Raw genomic sequence first — 12,887 nt, 5'->3', positions numbered from 1 at the left:
GGTGAAGTCAACTAATGAACGTAAAGGAAGAGAGAAACTTCCAATATAATCAAGAAATAATTTGAAATTATAAAAGAATTGAGATAGGATCTGGATTTTGATTTAATTTAAATTCAAATCCAAACATTTTTCATTACTCAAATAATGAATTTAGTTCAAATTCAAATCCATGCGCATCAAAACATCACATTGAAGTATTTGGATTTATTTCTATAAAACCATGTTTTGTTTTTTAAAATTGATCAATTTGATTATCCAAATTCTAAACATACACTATTATTTTATTGTTATTTTTTTTAATCCACACATCCTGCGCCTATTAAAATTTGTTTGCCTTTACTGTTTTAGGCTCTTTCACACTTTGACTATGTAATGCAAGTAATCAATCTAGACTTTGAGGTCACCTTGGTTGATATCATTATTAAATAAATAAATTCATATAATAACAACACACATAAATTTTGGCCATGTACATAAATTTTTTTTTTGGAACAATTATATTAAAATCCTACACAAGAGAATTAATTACTATAAGATTCATTGATAAAATTCAGTTTAGTTCAGTTATCAATAGATCTTGTAGTAATTAATTTTTTTATGTGATACCTAATTATAGTTCTTCCTTTTTTATAATCTGTATGTATGCACATACATACATATATACATGTCCATAGGTTGGCATGGTCATATCAACGTGACTGTATATTTAGCACGTGTGAAGCCGCCGAGGCAGCCGCGTGGCTCACCACACGAAGGTCCAAGACTGGAGTTGCAAAGTGAATGATAAATGTGGCAATTTGCGAAGAAAGCCATGGCAAAAGCATCTACGCAAGTCCTTGTCACTTTTCCTCGGTACTTATCTTCTTCTCCACTGCGACCTCTGGAGTGTCTTGTCCGACAGTGTTGTTTGTTTTTTTAATTTTTGTTTTGATGATTGATCTTTCCGTTTGAGTTCCTGGCTAGAATCCTGAAATCCCAGAAAGAAAAAATACGTAAAGATGGGGCCTAAGCTTCCTTTGACCCACTTGAGAATATCGCCTGCCTCTAATTGTTATGTGATTTCTTACGACAAGGGAGAGTTATGTAAATACAAATTCCCTGCAAGAATAGTTTCAGAGCAGAAGTTCCCGTTCAAGTTCGTACGACAATCTCTGGGGGATAGGTGGAACCTGAATGATATAAGCGCTGGTATCAGATTTCCTTCTTCATCTGAATTTTTGTTTTGAAGTATATTTGCTAGAATTACGGTTGTGTAATATTGTGATCATACGTTATCATAAAATGTTCAGAAAGTAAATTCGTAGTCTCTTAGCTCATACATGTTACTTGTCAACTCATTTTGATAGTTTCCTAGTTCCCAGTGTTCATTGTTCCTGATATGTACTTTGAAAATAAATCAAGAATAATCAGTTAGTTAGTTACTCTTGGAAATTGGAATAAATGATAGGGAACCTAATTGTAAATCGAAGGCTATGTTTTCGGATATAATCAGAGTAATATTCAGATTCTTCTATTCTCTCTTCTTCTTCTCTCTCTTTCTCTTCTCTGTCTCTCTTTATCCTCTTTTCCTCTATCTTTTCCTATGCACCAGTTCCATTGCAGCAAAGAGCGCAAGGGCCCTCCCATTGGTGGCGAGTAATGTTTCAACTTTGGACTAGAGTTGGTGGAAGTTTCTTAGCTATTTGCCATTAGGATCTTCTATTAAATTATGACAGGTGGATTTTTTTTTTTAAAAGATCCGATCATTTAATGACATAAAAGTCCACTTATTATGTTTTTATTAGTAAACTTGATAACAAAGATATGCAAGTTGTACTCAAGTTTTCTTCTCTCGTCTCAACCATAAGCATGTGGTATTGGATCAATGACGGAGCTAATTGATGAGAGAAACACGCATCGCTGACAAAGAAACTGACTAGAATGTAGTTAAAGACTAGGAAATCAATCACTTGGTAGCCGTTTTAATGGGATGCTTTATTTGAACAAAAATAAAAGGAAAATGCTACTGCAATAATAGTCGTCCTGCTTGGGCTTGGTCATTTGCATTGAACTACCAAACTCCCACTTGTATTCTCGAAGAGGCAAGTGCCAGCTGATCAGGCGACTATTTTTTTCCCTTCTTTATTGGTTACATATACTTTTCACTTTTCTAACTGTTGGTGAAAACCTTATTACTTGCGCCATCCATTTCTCAACTGAATTTATCAATCAGCAAGCACTGACAATTGTCAAGCAATCATGACATGGACGTGCTCGATTATTTTTCTTCTTGAAGTCTGGGTTTTTCCATCAGACTATTATTATTATGCATTAATATATTCACCACACGCCCTATTTTTGGCTGTTCTCTAATTTTAAACTTCATTTCTCTTGAAAGGCTCAATCCAAGAAAGAATGAATATATGGCTATCGAAGACCCAAGACTTTTTGAATGAAGTGTCTTCCCCGCTTGCAAAATCTGGTCAAAATAGAAAGTCTGCTCCTAAAGATGATCTTGGATTTCAAGTTATGGAAGACATATTTATGGTAGAGCAGACCATAGACCGCAGAACAGAAAATGGCATTCTTTCTCTAGCTGCTGTTACATGTATTGAGCAATTTAGCAGGTGAATGCATGCGCTACATTTTTATCTTAGGTAATACCTTTATGTGTTAGTCCTTGAGAAAATGTTTAGGCTGGATTATGTATCGACAAATTCAAGACTAAGCAGTAAATTACTAAATGCTGCATGACACAGGAACTCACCCTTGGAACGTGCATACAAAATTACAGCATACTCTCCAAGAGTACGGTGGAAAAGCAAAATAAAAAGAAAAGAATATTGGAATTTGTTATCCTAGTTTCTATCATTGATATCCTGGTGATTTTTCGTATTTGTCTTTCTCCCATATTCACATAAATTTCTTTTCTTTCAAAATTAACATATCTGTCAGATTATGTGAACCAAAAATAAGTTGTGAGATTGAATTAAATGATTTGTTTCCCCCCAAAATTTTCATGGGAATAGATTTTCCAAGTACTACTGTCAGTTGGAGAAATTAATTTTTGTGGAAAATTGAAGCATTGGAAGATCCTTTGATCTGTTAATTCCGAGAGCATTTCACTTTTAAATTTTCTATTTATGTTTCCTTGACATAATTCAATACATTCTGCTTATTAATGAAGTTTGCCTTGTGAAAAGGACTGCATCTCTAACGTAATATTCTATTTTCTTCTTAGTGTATGCCTATCAAATTGATACAAAAATTATTATTTGACTTTTTTTTAATAAGATATGCAGGATGAATGGGCTGACTGGGAGGAAAATGCAGAAAATTTATGAAGCTCTTGTTCCTGATTCAGTATACAGAGATGCCCGTAATTTGGTTGAATATTGCTGCTTTAGGTTCTTGTCAAGGGATAGCTCTCATGTTCATCCTTCCCTAAAGGTACAGTATAATCTACGTAGTGATGTGGAAATTTTTAATATTCTGTTTTGAATAGTACAAGGGGGAACATTTGGAAGTTATTTCAAGGGGAAAATAGTAAGATTTCAGTGTAGAGAGAGAGAGAGAGAGAATAGAGCTTGAAAGAGGATAAGATATCCTCAATTGGGTGTTTCGTTTCATCTCTCATTACAAACATGGGGAAGCATATTTTGTTTATTTTATTCTATTTTTTCTTCCTGAAAGGTCTAGATTTCAATGCGTGCCTAATGATATTTGTTGTTTCTCTGTTGCTGTATATTGTATCTCTTCAATGCAACTTCTTTCTCTCATCAATCTCTCTTCTTTTCTCTTCCTGCTCTAGTAAAAATATCATTAGGCTTTATTTCAGATCAGCGATGACTCATATCAGTAAGTAATACGAGGTTTGTTACCCTTTTGGGTTAGACTTGGTAGATATTGAATTCATATATGATGTTCTGATTGAGGGGAGGCATGGATTTTTTTCATCAGATTCCATCTCACCATTGATGAAGATGCCTCAAACTAATCAGGCATCTGGTTAGCAACAGTGAGTCTTGGTAGTATATAGTTGTGCTTATTCATCTCCAGCCTCCTTGCCAGCTGAAGAAGCCCATGTGAGACTCCCCATTCTTTGATAGCCAACCATAGCCATGCCCTCCTCTTGTTTGAGGAGGTTGTGCTCAAAATCCTTTGCAATTTTTATGATCAAGATTTGTCTTAGATTTTGTTATAATGTTATGAGATGCATTGGTTTAGTCACTAGTCTTTGTTGTGCTTATGAGATGCATTTGTCTTAGATTCACCCTTATCAGGTTTGTGCACTTTCTGCCATTATGTTAAAGACAGTATGCAAATCTCACTTGGATTGATCATTAGATTTTACTGTTTACTTGTCTTTGTGTTGTTTTACCTTCAGGATGTAGATTAAATATATAATTTTAACTGGTGGTGAGCATTCTCTCTCTTTCTCTCACGTGCAGGCCTAATTTAATTGACATAAAACTTTATTCATGTTTGCAGGAACCTGCTTTCCAGAGGCTTGTATTCATAACCATGCTTGCATGGGAAAATCCTTACAGTGATGAGCTTTCAAGTATCTCAGAGAAGGCTTCTTTCCAGGTCATTTCTTTTCTTTATCAATTCAACCAATGTTAGAAAATATATTATGTTCTTCTAGTTGCTTATGGAAGATATTAGGAAAAATTTGGCTCACCTGAAGCTCAGGCGGCACTTCAGAGAATAAAGTGCCAGTGGATAGCCATTGATGAGGAACTTATGCAATGTTTGGTAGGTAGAAAAGTGTTTTCTAGAAGGAAATGGAAAATACACCTATTCTAGGTACATCTCTCATTTCCTTTCTAGAAAATATTTTCCATGTACCAAACATGTTTTTGAGGAAGTATGTTTCCACAGATTAACATGTTACTGTCAGGCCTCTTGTTTGTTATATGTTTTTATATGATTAATTTGTCATCATGGTCGATCTAGCCCATATTATGTGAGCTTTCTATAGAGGATCTGTTTCATGTTAGGAGACATAATACTTCAATTTGAAGTCTCCCATGCTTTGATTTTACTTACTTGACTTAATGTTGGACTTTCAAGGATGGTAAACACAATCCATTGGACTGAATGTCACTCCTACTAAAGTTCATTTTCTCCCCTAACTCTATTCATGCCTGCATTTTTGCTTTTTCCTTTGGCAATCTGTTTCTTTATTTTATGCAATTTTTTAGACTCTCTCTCTGCGAAGGAGAGAGAGAGAATGCATTTTGAAACTTTTTATATTGAAGTTATCAAAAGATGAATCAGCCGTAGACTGCAGTAGGCATTGACTGAGAATTAGCATGTATAGGATAGAAAGAAAATTTGGTAGTAAGATAGCTCAGCCGAATTATTGTATGAATTTAATCATTGATATCTTGTTTAGAAATTTTGGACCAGGTTTTCTCATATTTTATTAGATTTTTTTTTTGGTCATAGTTGTTTTATGTGATGATTTAGAGAGAAAGTGAGAGAGAACTTTGGATAATAATTTCTTATTGGCTCTGCAGAGTAAGCTCGTCACGGAAGAGGCTTTTGTTCATATTGCTCCTGCTGTCGCTGGTGTGGTTGACCGCCCCACAGCACACAATCTATTCAAGGCTCTAGCCGGTGATGAAAGGGGGATCTCTTTGGGCTTGTGGCTGACTTACATTAACGAACTTGTCAAGTGAGTTTAATCTTTTGGTTGGAGATATGATAAATCTATTGAGAAGACATGCGAGCAACATGTGGTTCTGATCACACAAGTTATAGGAAGATAAATGGACTAAGAAATTACCAATGTCAAGCTCACCTAGTGCAGTAGGCACTCTGTATTTGGATCTGGTTAGTTATGGTCATTAAACTGAAAAAAAATGGAATCTCTTTTCTCTTCCTTAGATGACCTTTTTTGTCATGAAAGGAATTTCAAAACTATGTCCCTTTTTATTACATATGGTGGATGCTCCTTCTCTTCTAGTTTGTTCTTTTGTTTGTTCCTCTGAACTTCTTGTAATCATGTCACTTCAGACAGCTTTCCTTGTTATTCAATTTTAGATCTAGTACACTGAATGTTCATGCCAGAGATATCTGCTTGTCAGGCACATCTTTTGTTAAAAGATGACAGGAATTTTTACTTGCATTGTCTTTAATGGCTTGTTCCATCCACATGGTTGCTTGATTCTGTTGGTATGCTCTTTAAAAGATATAAACAAGCACTTACTCCAGCACTAGTATGCTCAACTTATACTGAGGTTTCTGTAGAGTGTATGAAGGACCCAAGTCGTATCATATCCCAGAGTTTCCTCAACTTTCTGAGGAGAGAATTCTATGCATTGGTTCCAACAGGAAAAGGCCTGTATTGAAATGGGAGAAGAATATGGCATGGCCTGGCAAGCTCACTCTTACCGATAAAGCCATCTACTTTGAGGTATTTCATAATTTCCTGAGATGCTCATATGATAGTTTTTCATAGACTTTGATATTTGCATGATTACATCCTTTAAAATATGTAAGCTATGAAATACTCTGATCTATTTCTTTGGCTATTGCCACAATTTTTTACGAGGTCATCATCTTACCATTGAACGGAAGGGATCTCAAAGGAAAGATGTCCTACGATTAGTTTTGTTGTATGTCATGGCACAGAAAGTTAAATTTTAACAGGAACAGAGTTGAATTCTGTGATAGCCCAAAATATTTCTGACTAGTTACATGCTTGGCTTCATGCCATGATTTTCCCCTTTTCCTATATGGCTCTTCTTAAGTTTCGGGTCCTTTAGCATTTATTTACTCTAGGTATGTTTCTTTCAATGCTTGCAACATAGTTGCTGGTAACAAAGACCACCTTGGCCTGTCACATTTCAATGGAAACTTTTTTAATGAACAACAAAATTTGTGTGATGAAAACGATTAAAGGAAAGTGAAATATGAAGACAGACTGCTCAGAAGATAACCTTTCTGATGTCATTTGTTAGCCAACAGTAACAATTTCTGTTCATACCTGAAATTCTTTATTGATACATAAGTATACCAAGGATTAACAATTGGACTGGCCATTGAATCAGCTAAAGGTATTGGTTTAATGATCAATGGTCGGACTGTGGTTGAATGATGGCTGGACTGGTCATAATTAATTTAATATATTTTTAAATTTATAAGGGAGAATCCAATTACATTCAGAGGATTTTATGAGAAATTGATTTACGGAAGCACATAATTTAGAAACAGAAACAGCAAAATAGAGAAAATAACTAGGAACAAAATGAAATTCTCCTTAGCATTCAAGACTTGAGAGGCTAGAGAGCTTTTCTCGCAATAGCTGAATTTTACTTTCCTCTCATTGACATGCACTTCCCATATGTATATGTATGTATGTTTGCATATATTCTGTCCTAGTTTCAACTCTCTTACACTCGCACTTCTCATAGCTACAGCAATGTGACTTATCATTGGTCCTTTAATTATGGGCCCATCAGAAAACAAACTTGGAGAGTTGGTTGAAAATGTTACAATTATATATTGTAAGGATTGATACGCATTGTACGCACTAGCTAAGTCACTTGAGTTGGTGAAATAATGAATTGATGATAGATCAAAATGCAAAAGATTCTGATAAAAGCAGTAAACATCTTGTATGATTGACCTTTTTCAAACTATGTTTCAGACCGTTGGCTTACTGGGAGAGAAGAAAGCCATGAGACTGGATCTTTCATATGAAGGATTACAGGTGGAGAAAGCAAAAGTTGGACCTTTAGGGTCTTCTCTTTTTGACTCTGCTGTTTCTGTTTCCTTTGGCTCAGAGTAAGTAAGAGCTTCAACAGTTAAGGAATCATGTGTTTATGGTGTGATGCAAGATCAGTAGCAAGAATAGAGGAAAGGAGGGAAATGTAGAAGAAATAAGGGACAATTAAATGACCTTTATTAATCAATCAAATTTCAGCTGTCTAACCCTAGCTATTAAGGGTCTTATATCTATATATATATTGCCCAAAATAAAGGGTCTTATATAGAGCCCATTAAAATACAAGATGATTTGACAATTTAAAATACAAGATTATAGGAAATTCCTAATAAATGATTCAATAAAATCCTAACAAATTGTTAAAATAAATCAATGTATAATACATCAAATCGAAATCCTAATATAGCTTCTTTTTTTTTTTTAATGCTAATATATCTCTTTAATAATTTCTCATTTGGTTCTCATGCAAACAAAATCACGTGTAGTTGATAATCCAACAAGCTTTCCAACGTTCATGTGTGAGATAACTCAAAAATTTGCCGTGTCTTCTCTTTGTCATTTAAGAGCATGATTGTGGTTTACAATTATACAAATTCTTCATATTCTGGGATCCTTGTTTCCTTTCCTTTGGGATCCTTTGTTTTCTTACAATTATGAAACTATTTCATTTCATCATTACTTTCATAGCTGTATAGTGGGTCTCTCACAATTTTAAAAATTCTAATGTTCCATTTTCCACTTTTATTCATGTTTAGGTCGGACACATGGGTGCTTGAGTTTGTTGACTTGGGAGGTGATATGAGGAGAGATGTTTGGTATGCATTATTAAGTGAAATTATTGCTTTACACAAGTTTGTACGTGAGTTCGGACCTGATGATTCTGATGAATCATTGTTTGATGTGTATGGTTCTCACAAAGGAAAGGAAAGAGCAACAGCCAGTGCCATTAATGGTATTGCTAGGCTTCAAGTCCTTCAGCAAATGCGAAAGTTGCTGGATGATCCCACAAAACTTGTTCAATTCTCATATTTAAAAAATGCACCGCATGGTGATATTGTCCTCCAATGTTTGGCGGTAAATTATTGGGGTGGCCCTCTGGTTACAGGATTTATGAATACCCGCAATAAACTGACTCAGGAGACCAGGCCTTCTAATGAACCTCCTGATAGTTGCAACAATGCTTTTGACATAGATGGCAGTGTCTACCTACAGAAATGGATGAAATCTCCATCTTGGGCATCTGGTGCTTCCACAAATTTCTGGAAGAACTCTTCAATTAAGCAAGGTTTAGTGTTAAGCAAGAATCATGTTGTGGCTGATTTATCACTTGTAGAAAGAGCTGCAGAAACATGCAAGAGAAAGTACCAGGCTGTAGAGAAAACTCAAGCAACAATTGATGCTGCAACTCTACAAGGCATACCCAGTAATATTGATCTTTTCAAGGTCTGTAAAGTTTAGTATGGTATTTTCTATTATAGTTCACTTTTGGTTTTCTAATCAATTATTTTGATAATAGATATCTTTCAAACTATTAATCTACACAATTGTAGAAACTCAAGATAAAACTTGCATTATGGAATCTACACTTTTGATTGCAAATCTTGTTCATTGATATTATTATGATTTCTGATAAATTTTAGGCATAATTTGTGTTGCCTGATAACGTTATGAATAACCTAAGTTTAAGGAAGTTCCACCAGACAACTATATAAACTAATATTTATAGTAGAAGACATTAAAAGCTCTCGAAAGATTAAACTCACTACTGATGCTTAAAGTTATCACTGGCGCCATCTAATGATACAGTTTGTTGTTCCCAATGTTTACAAAAATATTTTGGGTTGACTTTAGAGAGCATGAATGGTAATTTTGAGAAACACCATTTGTAATTTTGGTCTTTAAGAGGAATTTTGATTTTTAAGGACCTTTAGCGTAATTATACTCCATATGGGTTCTTGTCCCTGGTAATAACAAAGTCCAGACTTTAGTTTATATGTTAGCTCATCTTTAATCAGATGATTCAATGCATTCATCCCTCTTGATTTTGAAGTCATATATCATGCTGAAAAGTTTTCATTTGATCCTTCTAGGGTCATGCTTGAAGAAATTTTCTTTATTTAATGAGAGGAGGACCTTGGTCAAATTAATTCCAAGTCTATCACATTTTCAGTTGATTTCCAAGGAGTGAGACAGTTTTATGTGGTCACCTTTTTTCTGGATTATGGTCATCACAAAAGGGGGAAAAAGATTATAGCATTCTTTTTGGAAAAAAATATGCACAAATTATCATCCTTGAATGGAAACAGAATAAAAATAACTAGAATGTTACATGCCATGCTTTACATTGTCACTCGCTAATCCTTGCTATTTGTAGTAGAACAAAGATTCCATTTTGTCTTTGATTTTACTCTCAATCTCATCTTCTAAATAATAAAATGCCTAAAATTTTACATGCATCGAACTTGATATTGCACTGTTGCTTCTGCTTGTCTTAAATCTTGTGTGATGATAAATGGCATTTGTGGTGGCACAGTTTTGTGAGTATCAAAATTTCACTTTGACTAGGTCTTAGTACCAGTACTCCACTGCTCCTTTTTGTCCTATTCTTTTGATAGGATCCCAAAATCATTTTTTTTAAATAGCGACCCTGTTCTTTTGCAGGAGCTTTTGTTTCCTCTGAGCTTAACTGTGAGAAATATTGAGAAACTAAGGCGCTGGGAGGACCCACCTATGACTGCTGCTTTTCTGGGAGTTGTCTACACAATAATTTTTCGGTAGATCTCCCTTGTTAACTCGTATTTATTTTCATTGTTTTCTTTTTCTCATTTACAACTGTGGCAGAGTCTCAAAGTTGATGTGAAGATTCATCGACTTGCTGGCATTTATTTGCTGAATTTATTTTAAAATATTTCTTTTATGGGAAAAATTGTTGATGATAAGAGAAAAGCAATACAATATAGGAAACAAAGTATCCTCTCAAAAAATAAAATTACAGTCTTGCCATCCTTACAACTTTACATAAGAGTCTCCCAAAAAGGAAAAACTTATATTAAGTGAAAGACTATGATGGCTTTGTTAGAATTTAGAACACCATCTTCATACAGGAAAACCTAGGACAATGCTATATATGAGATTATGTGAACTACCTGATGCACATATAGCCATTCTCTCCATTGGGCCCCCAACTTTTCAGAAAATATTATTGGTTATGACTTCACTCAGTTTTTATTGAGAAGTTTGGTTATTAATACAGGTTATATATCTTTCAACATATTAATATTATTTACACTGCTCTCTTCAACAGCAAACATGTATTCACTTCAAAATTTTTCCATGGATGCATTGTCTTGTGCCAATATTCAGTAGAGGTCCGCAATTTTTGCTTTGATCTTTTGTTCTGCTGTTTCAAAAATTTGTAGTTTATGAATTTTAAAAAGGTGCGCTAAAAGAATTGTCCTGGACACTCTATTCAGTCTACTGAAAGTACATTTTAACTTGTGACATAAATTTCTATTGGTCTTTCATGTGTGTCTTTCTCATGGAAACTGAGTTCCGTTCTCTACATTTGAACTTATGGCTTAAAAGTTCTCTGTTGGGCAGTGATATATATCTTGTGGACTCGCCCTGAAAGCATTTTCTGTGATGGAATATATGAATAAAATTCGTTGTTCAAAATGTACTTCAATGGTTGATTTATAGCTAATTGCTTAATGGACACCTTTTTCTTTTCTTTCTATGTTTTTTGGTCAAAGCTGAATGGATTCCTTATCCTTTCATGTTATTGTACTTTGAGCTGACGTATATATTTTGATTTTCTCTACCAGAAACTTGCTGTCATATGTTTTTCCCATGATGCTGATGATTTTGGGAGCTGGAATGTTGACAATCAGGGGGCTTAAGGAGCAAGGCCGTCTTGGACGGTCTTTTGGTAAAGTCACAATACGTGATCAGCCTCCATCAAATACTATACAAAAGATCATTGCTGTAAAAGATGCCATGCGTGATGTTGAGAATTATATGCAGCAAGTGAATGTTGCACTTCTGAAAATGCGTGCTATTTTACTTTCAGGTCATCCACAGGTACAGTAATGTGGGTAATGGAAAATTATCTTGGCCTCATGATATAGTTTGTTTCGGTGGCTTTTAAATCCTGTCATTGATGTACATTCATTTTGACCTTTTTCAGGTAACTACTGAGGTAGCATTGCTGCTGTTATTTTCTGCATCTATTCTCCTCATTATCCCATTCAAGTACATTTTTTCCTTTCTTATATTGGATCTCTTTACACGAGAGCTTGGGTTCAGGAGAGAAATGGTAAAGAAGTTCATAAGTATGGTGAGGGAGCGTTGGCATGCCGTGCCTGCGGCTCCTGTAGCAATTTTACCATATGAAGATGATGAGTCCAGATCAGTAAGTCCGCTAAAGGAAACTGAGGACCAAGAAAAACCACAAGGAAGTCAGAATGGTTTTAAGTCCAGATAGTTGCACAATGATCATGGTTGTTTATAGAATACGATAGATGTAATTTTCTGTCAATTCTTGTGTAAAGAAGACGACATTTGTGTACTAGTTTGACTCTTTATGAAATGCTTGATCTGATTAGCTTTATCTCCAGTTCTGCACTAACGTGATGGACAGAAGTTGCGTGTATATATATATATATGTATATATATATTTTTTTAAGTATTACTATCACTTTTCCACAACAGACATATTTCAGCTCTTCCCAAACGGTTCCTCCATATTTTATGTTTTTATTGAAGGAGTTGATGGTTAAAAAAAAAAAAAATTGGTTTACATGTGATAAGAATGCAATCTTCTATGGGCAACGTGAGCTTTATTGGATTTTCTCCTCTATATGATATATCCATTCATCCAAAGAGAATCAAAGTTTTATGAAGATAAATTATGCTGTGGAAGTTGAAAGTGTTTCTCCTTGGAGATAAAGGATTTCTGGGGCTACCAGATGAGGTACTTACCCCCTCACCTCATTGCTCCACCTCGTTTCTTTTCCCAGCACAATCTTATGGATGAAAGCCTCAGCCAGAGGAAATTGTTCCATTGTATTCAATAAAATATGTAGCATTTTCTTTGTATGCTGCTTTTAGGGGAGAGGCATCGTTTTGTGTGTTTGACTGGCTGATAATTTTTGCATGCAAATAGCATCCT

General features: G+C 34.8%; 1 protein-coding gene across 2 annotated transcripts; it reads left to right on the top strand.

The window, feature by feature from the left end:
• The first annotated feature begins 819 nt into the window (after window positions 1–819).
• LOC129305141 (uncharacterized) lies at window positions 820–12,326 on the top strand. 2 transcript variants are annotated; one of them, XM_054945092.1, is made up of 11 exons: window positions 820–1,188; window positions 2,378–2,606; window positions 3,282–3,429; window positions 4,471–4,569; window positions 5,505–5,662; window positions 6,238–6,403; window positions 7,640–7,776; window positions 8,473–9,160; window positions 10,379–10,491; window positions 11,542–11,797; window positions 11,904–12,326. In XM_054945092.1, exons 1-11 carry the CDS (start codon window positions 999–1,001, stop codon window positions 12,198–12,200), a joined length of 2,481 nt encoding a protein of 826 aa, XP_054801067.1. In that variant the 5' UTR covers window positions 820–998; the 3' UTR covers window positions 12,201–12,326. The 2 variants fall into 2 exon arrangements, with proteins under 2 accessions (XP_054801067.1, XP_054801068.1); XM_054945093.1 differs by lacking the exons at window positions 820–1,188; window positions 2,378–2,606 and adding an exon at window positions 2,739–2,861.
• Window positions 12,327–12,887: the final 561 nt, after the last annotated feature.

This window comes from Prosopis cineraria, unplaced genomic scaffold, assembly GCF_029017545.1.
Source record: "Prosopis cineraria cultivar Desert tree isolate PC_DT_omini unplaced genomic scaffold, ASM2901754v1 PC3, whole genome shotgun sequence".
Classification (NCBI taxonomy): Eukaryota; Viridiplantae; Streptophyta; class Magnoliopsida; order Fabales; family Fabaceae; genus Prosopis; species Prosopis cineraria.
The sequence above is the reverse complement of the archived record's forward strand: the minus strand, read 5'-3'. Positions and strand labels throughout refer to the sequence as shown.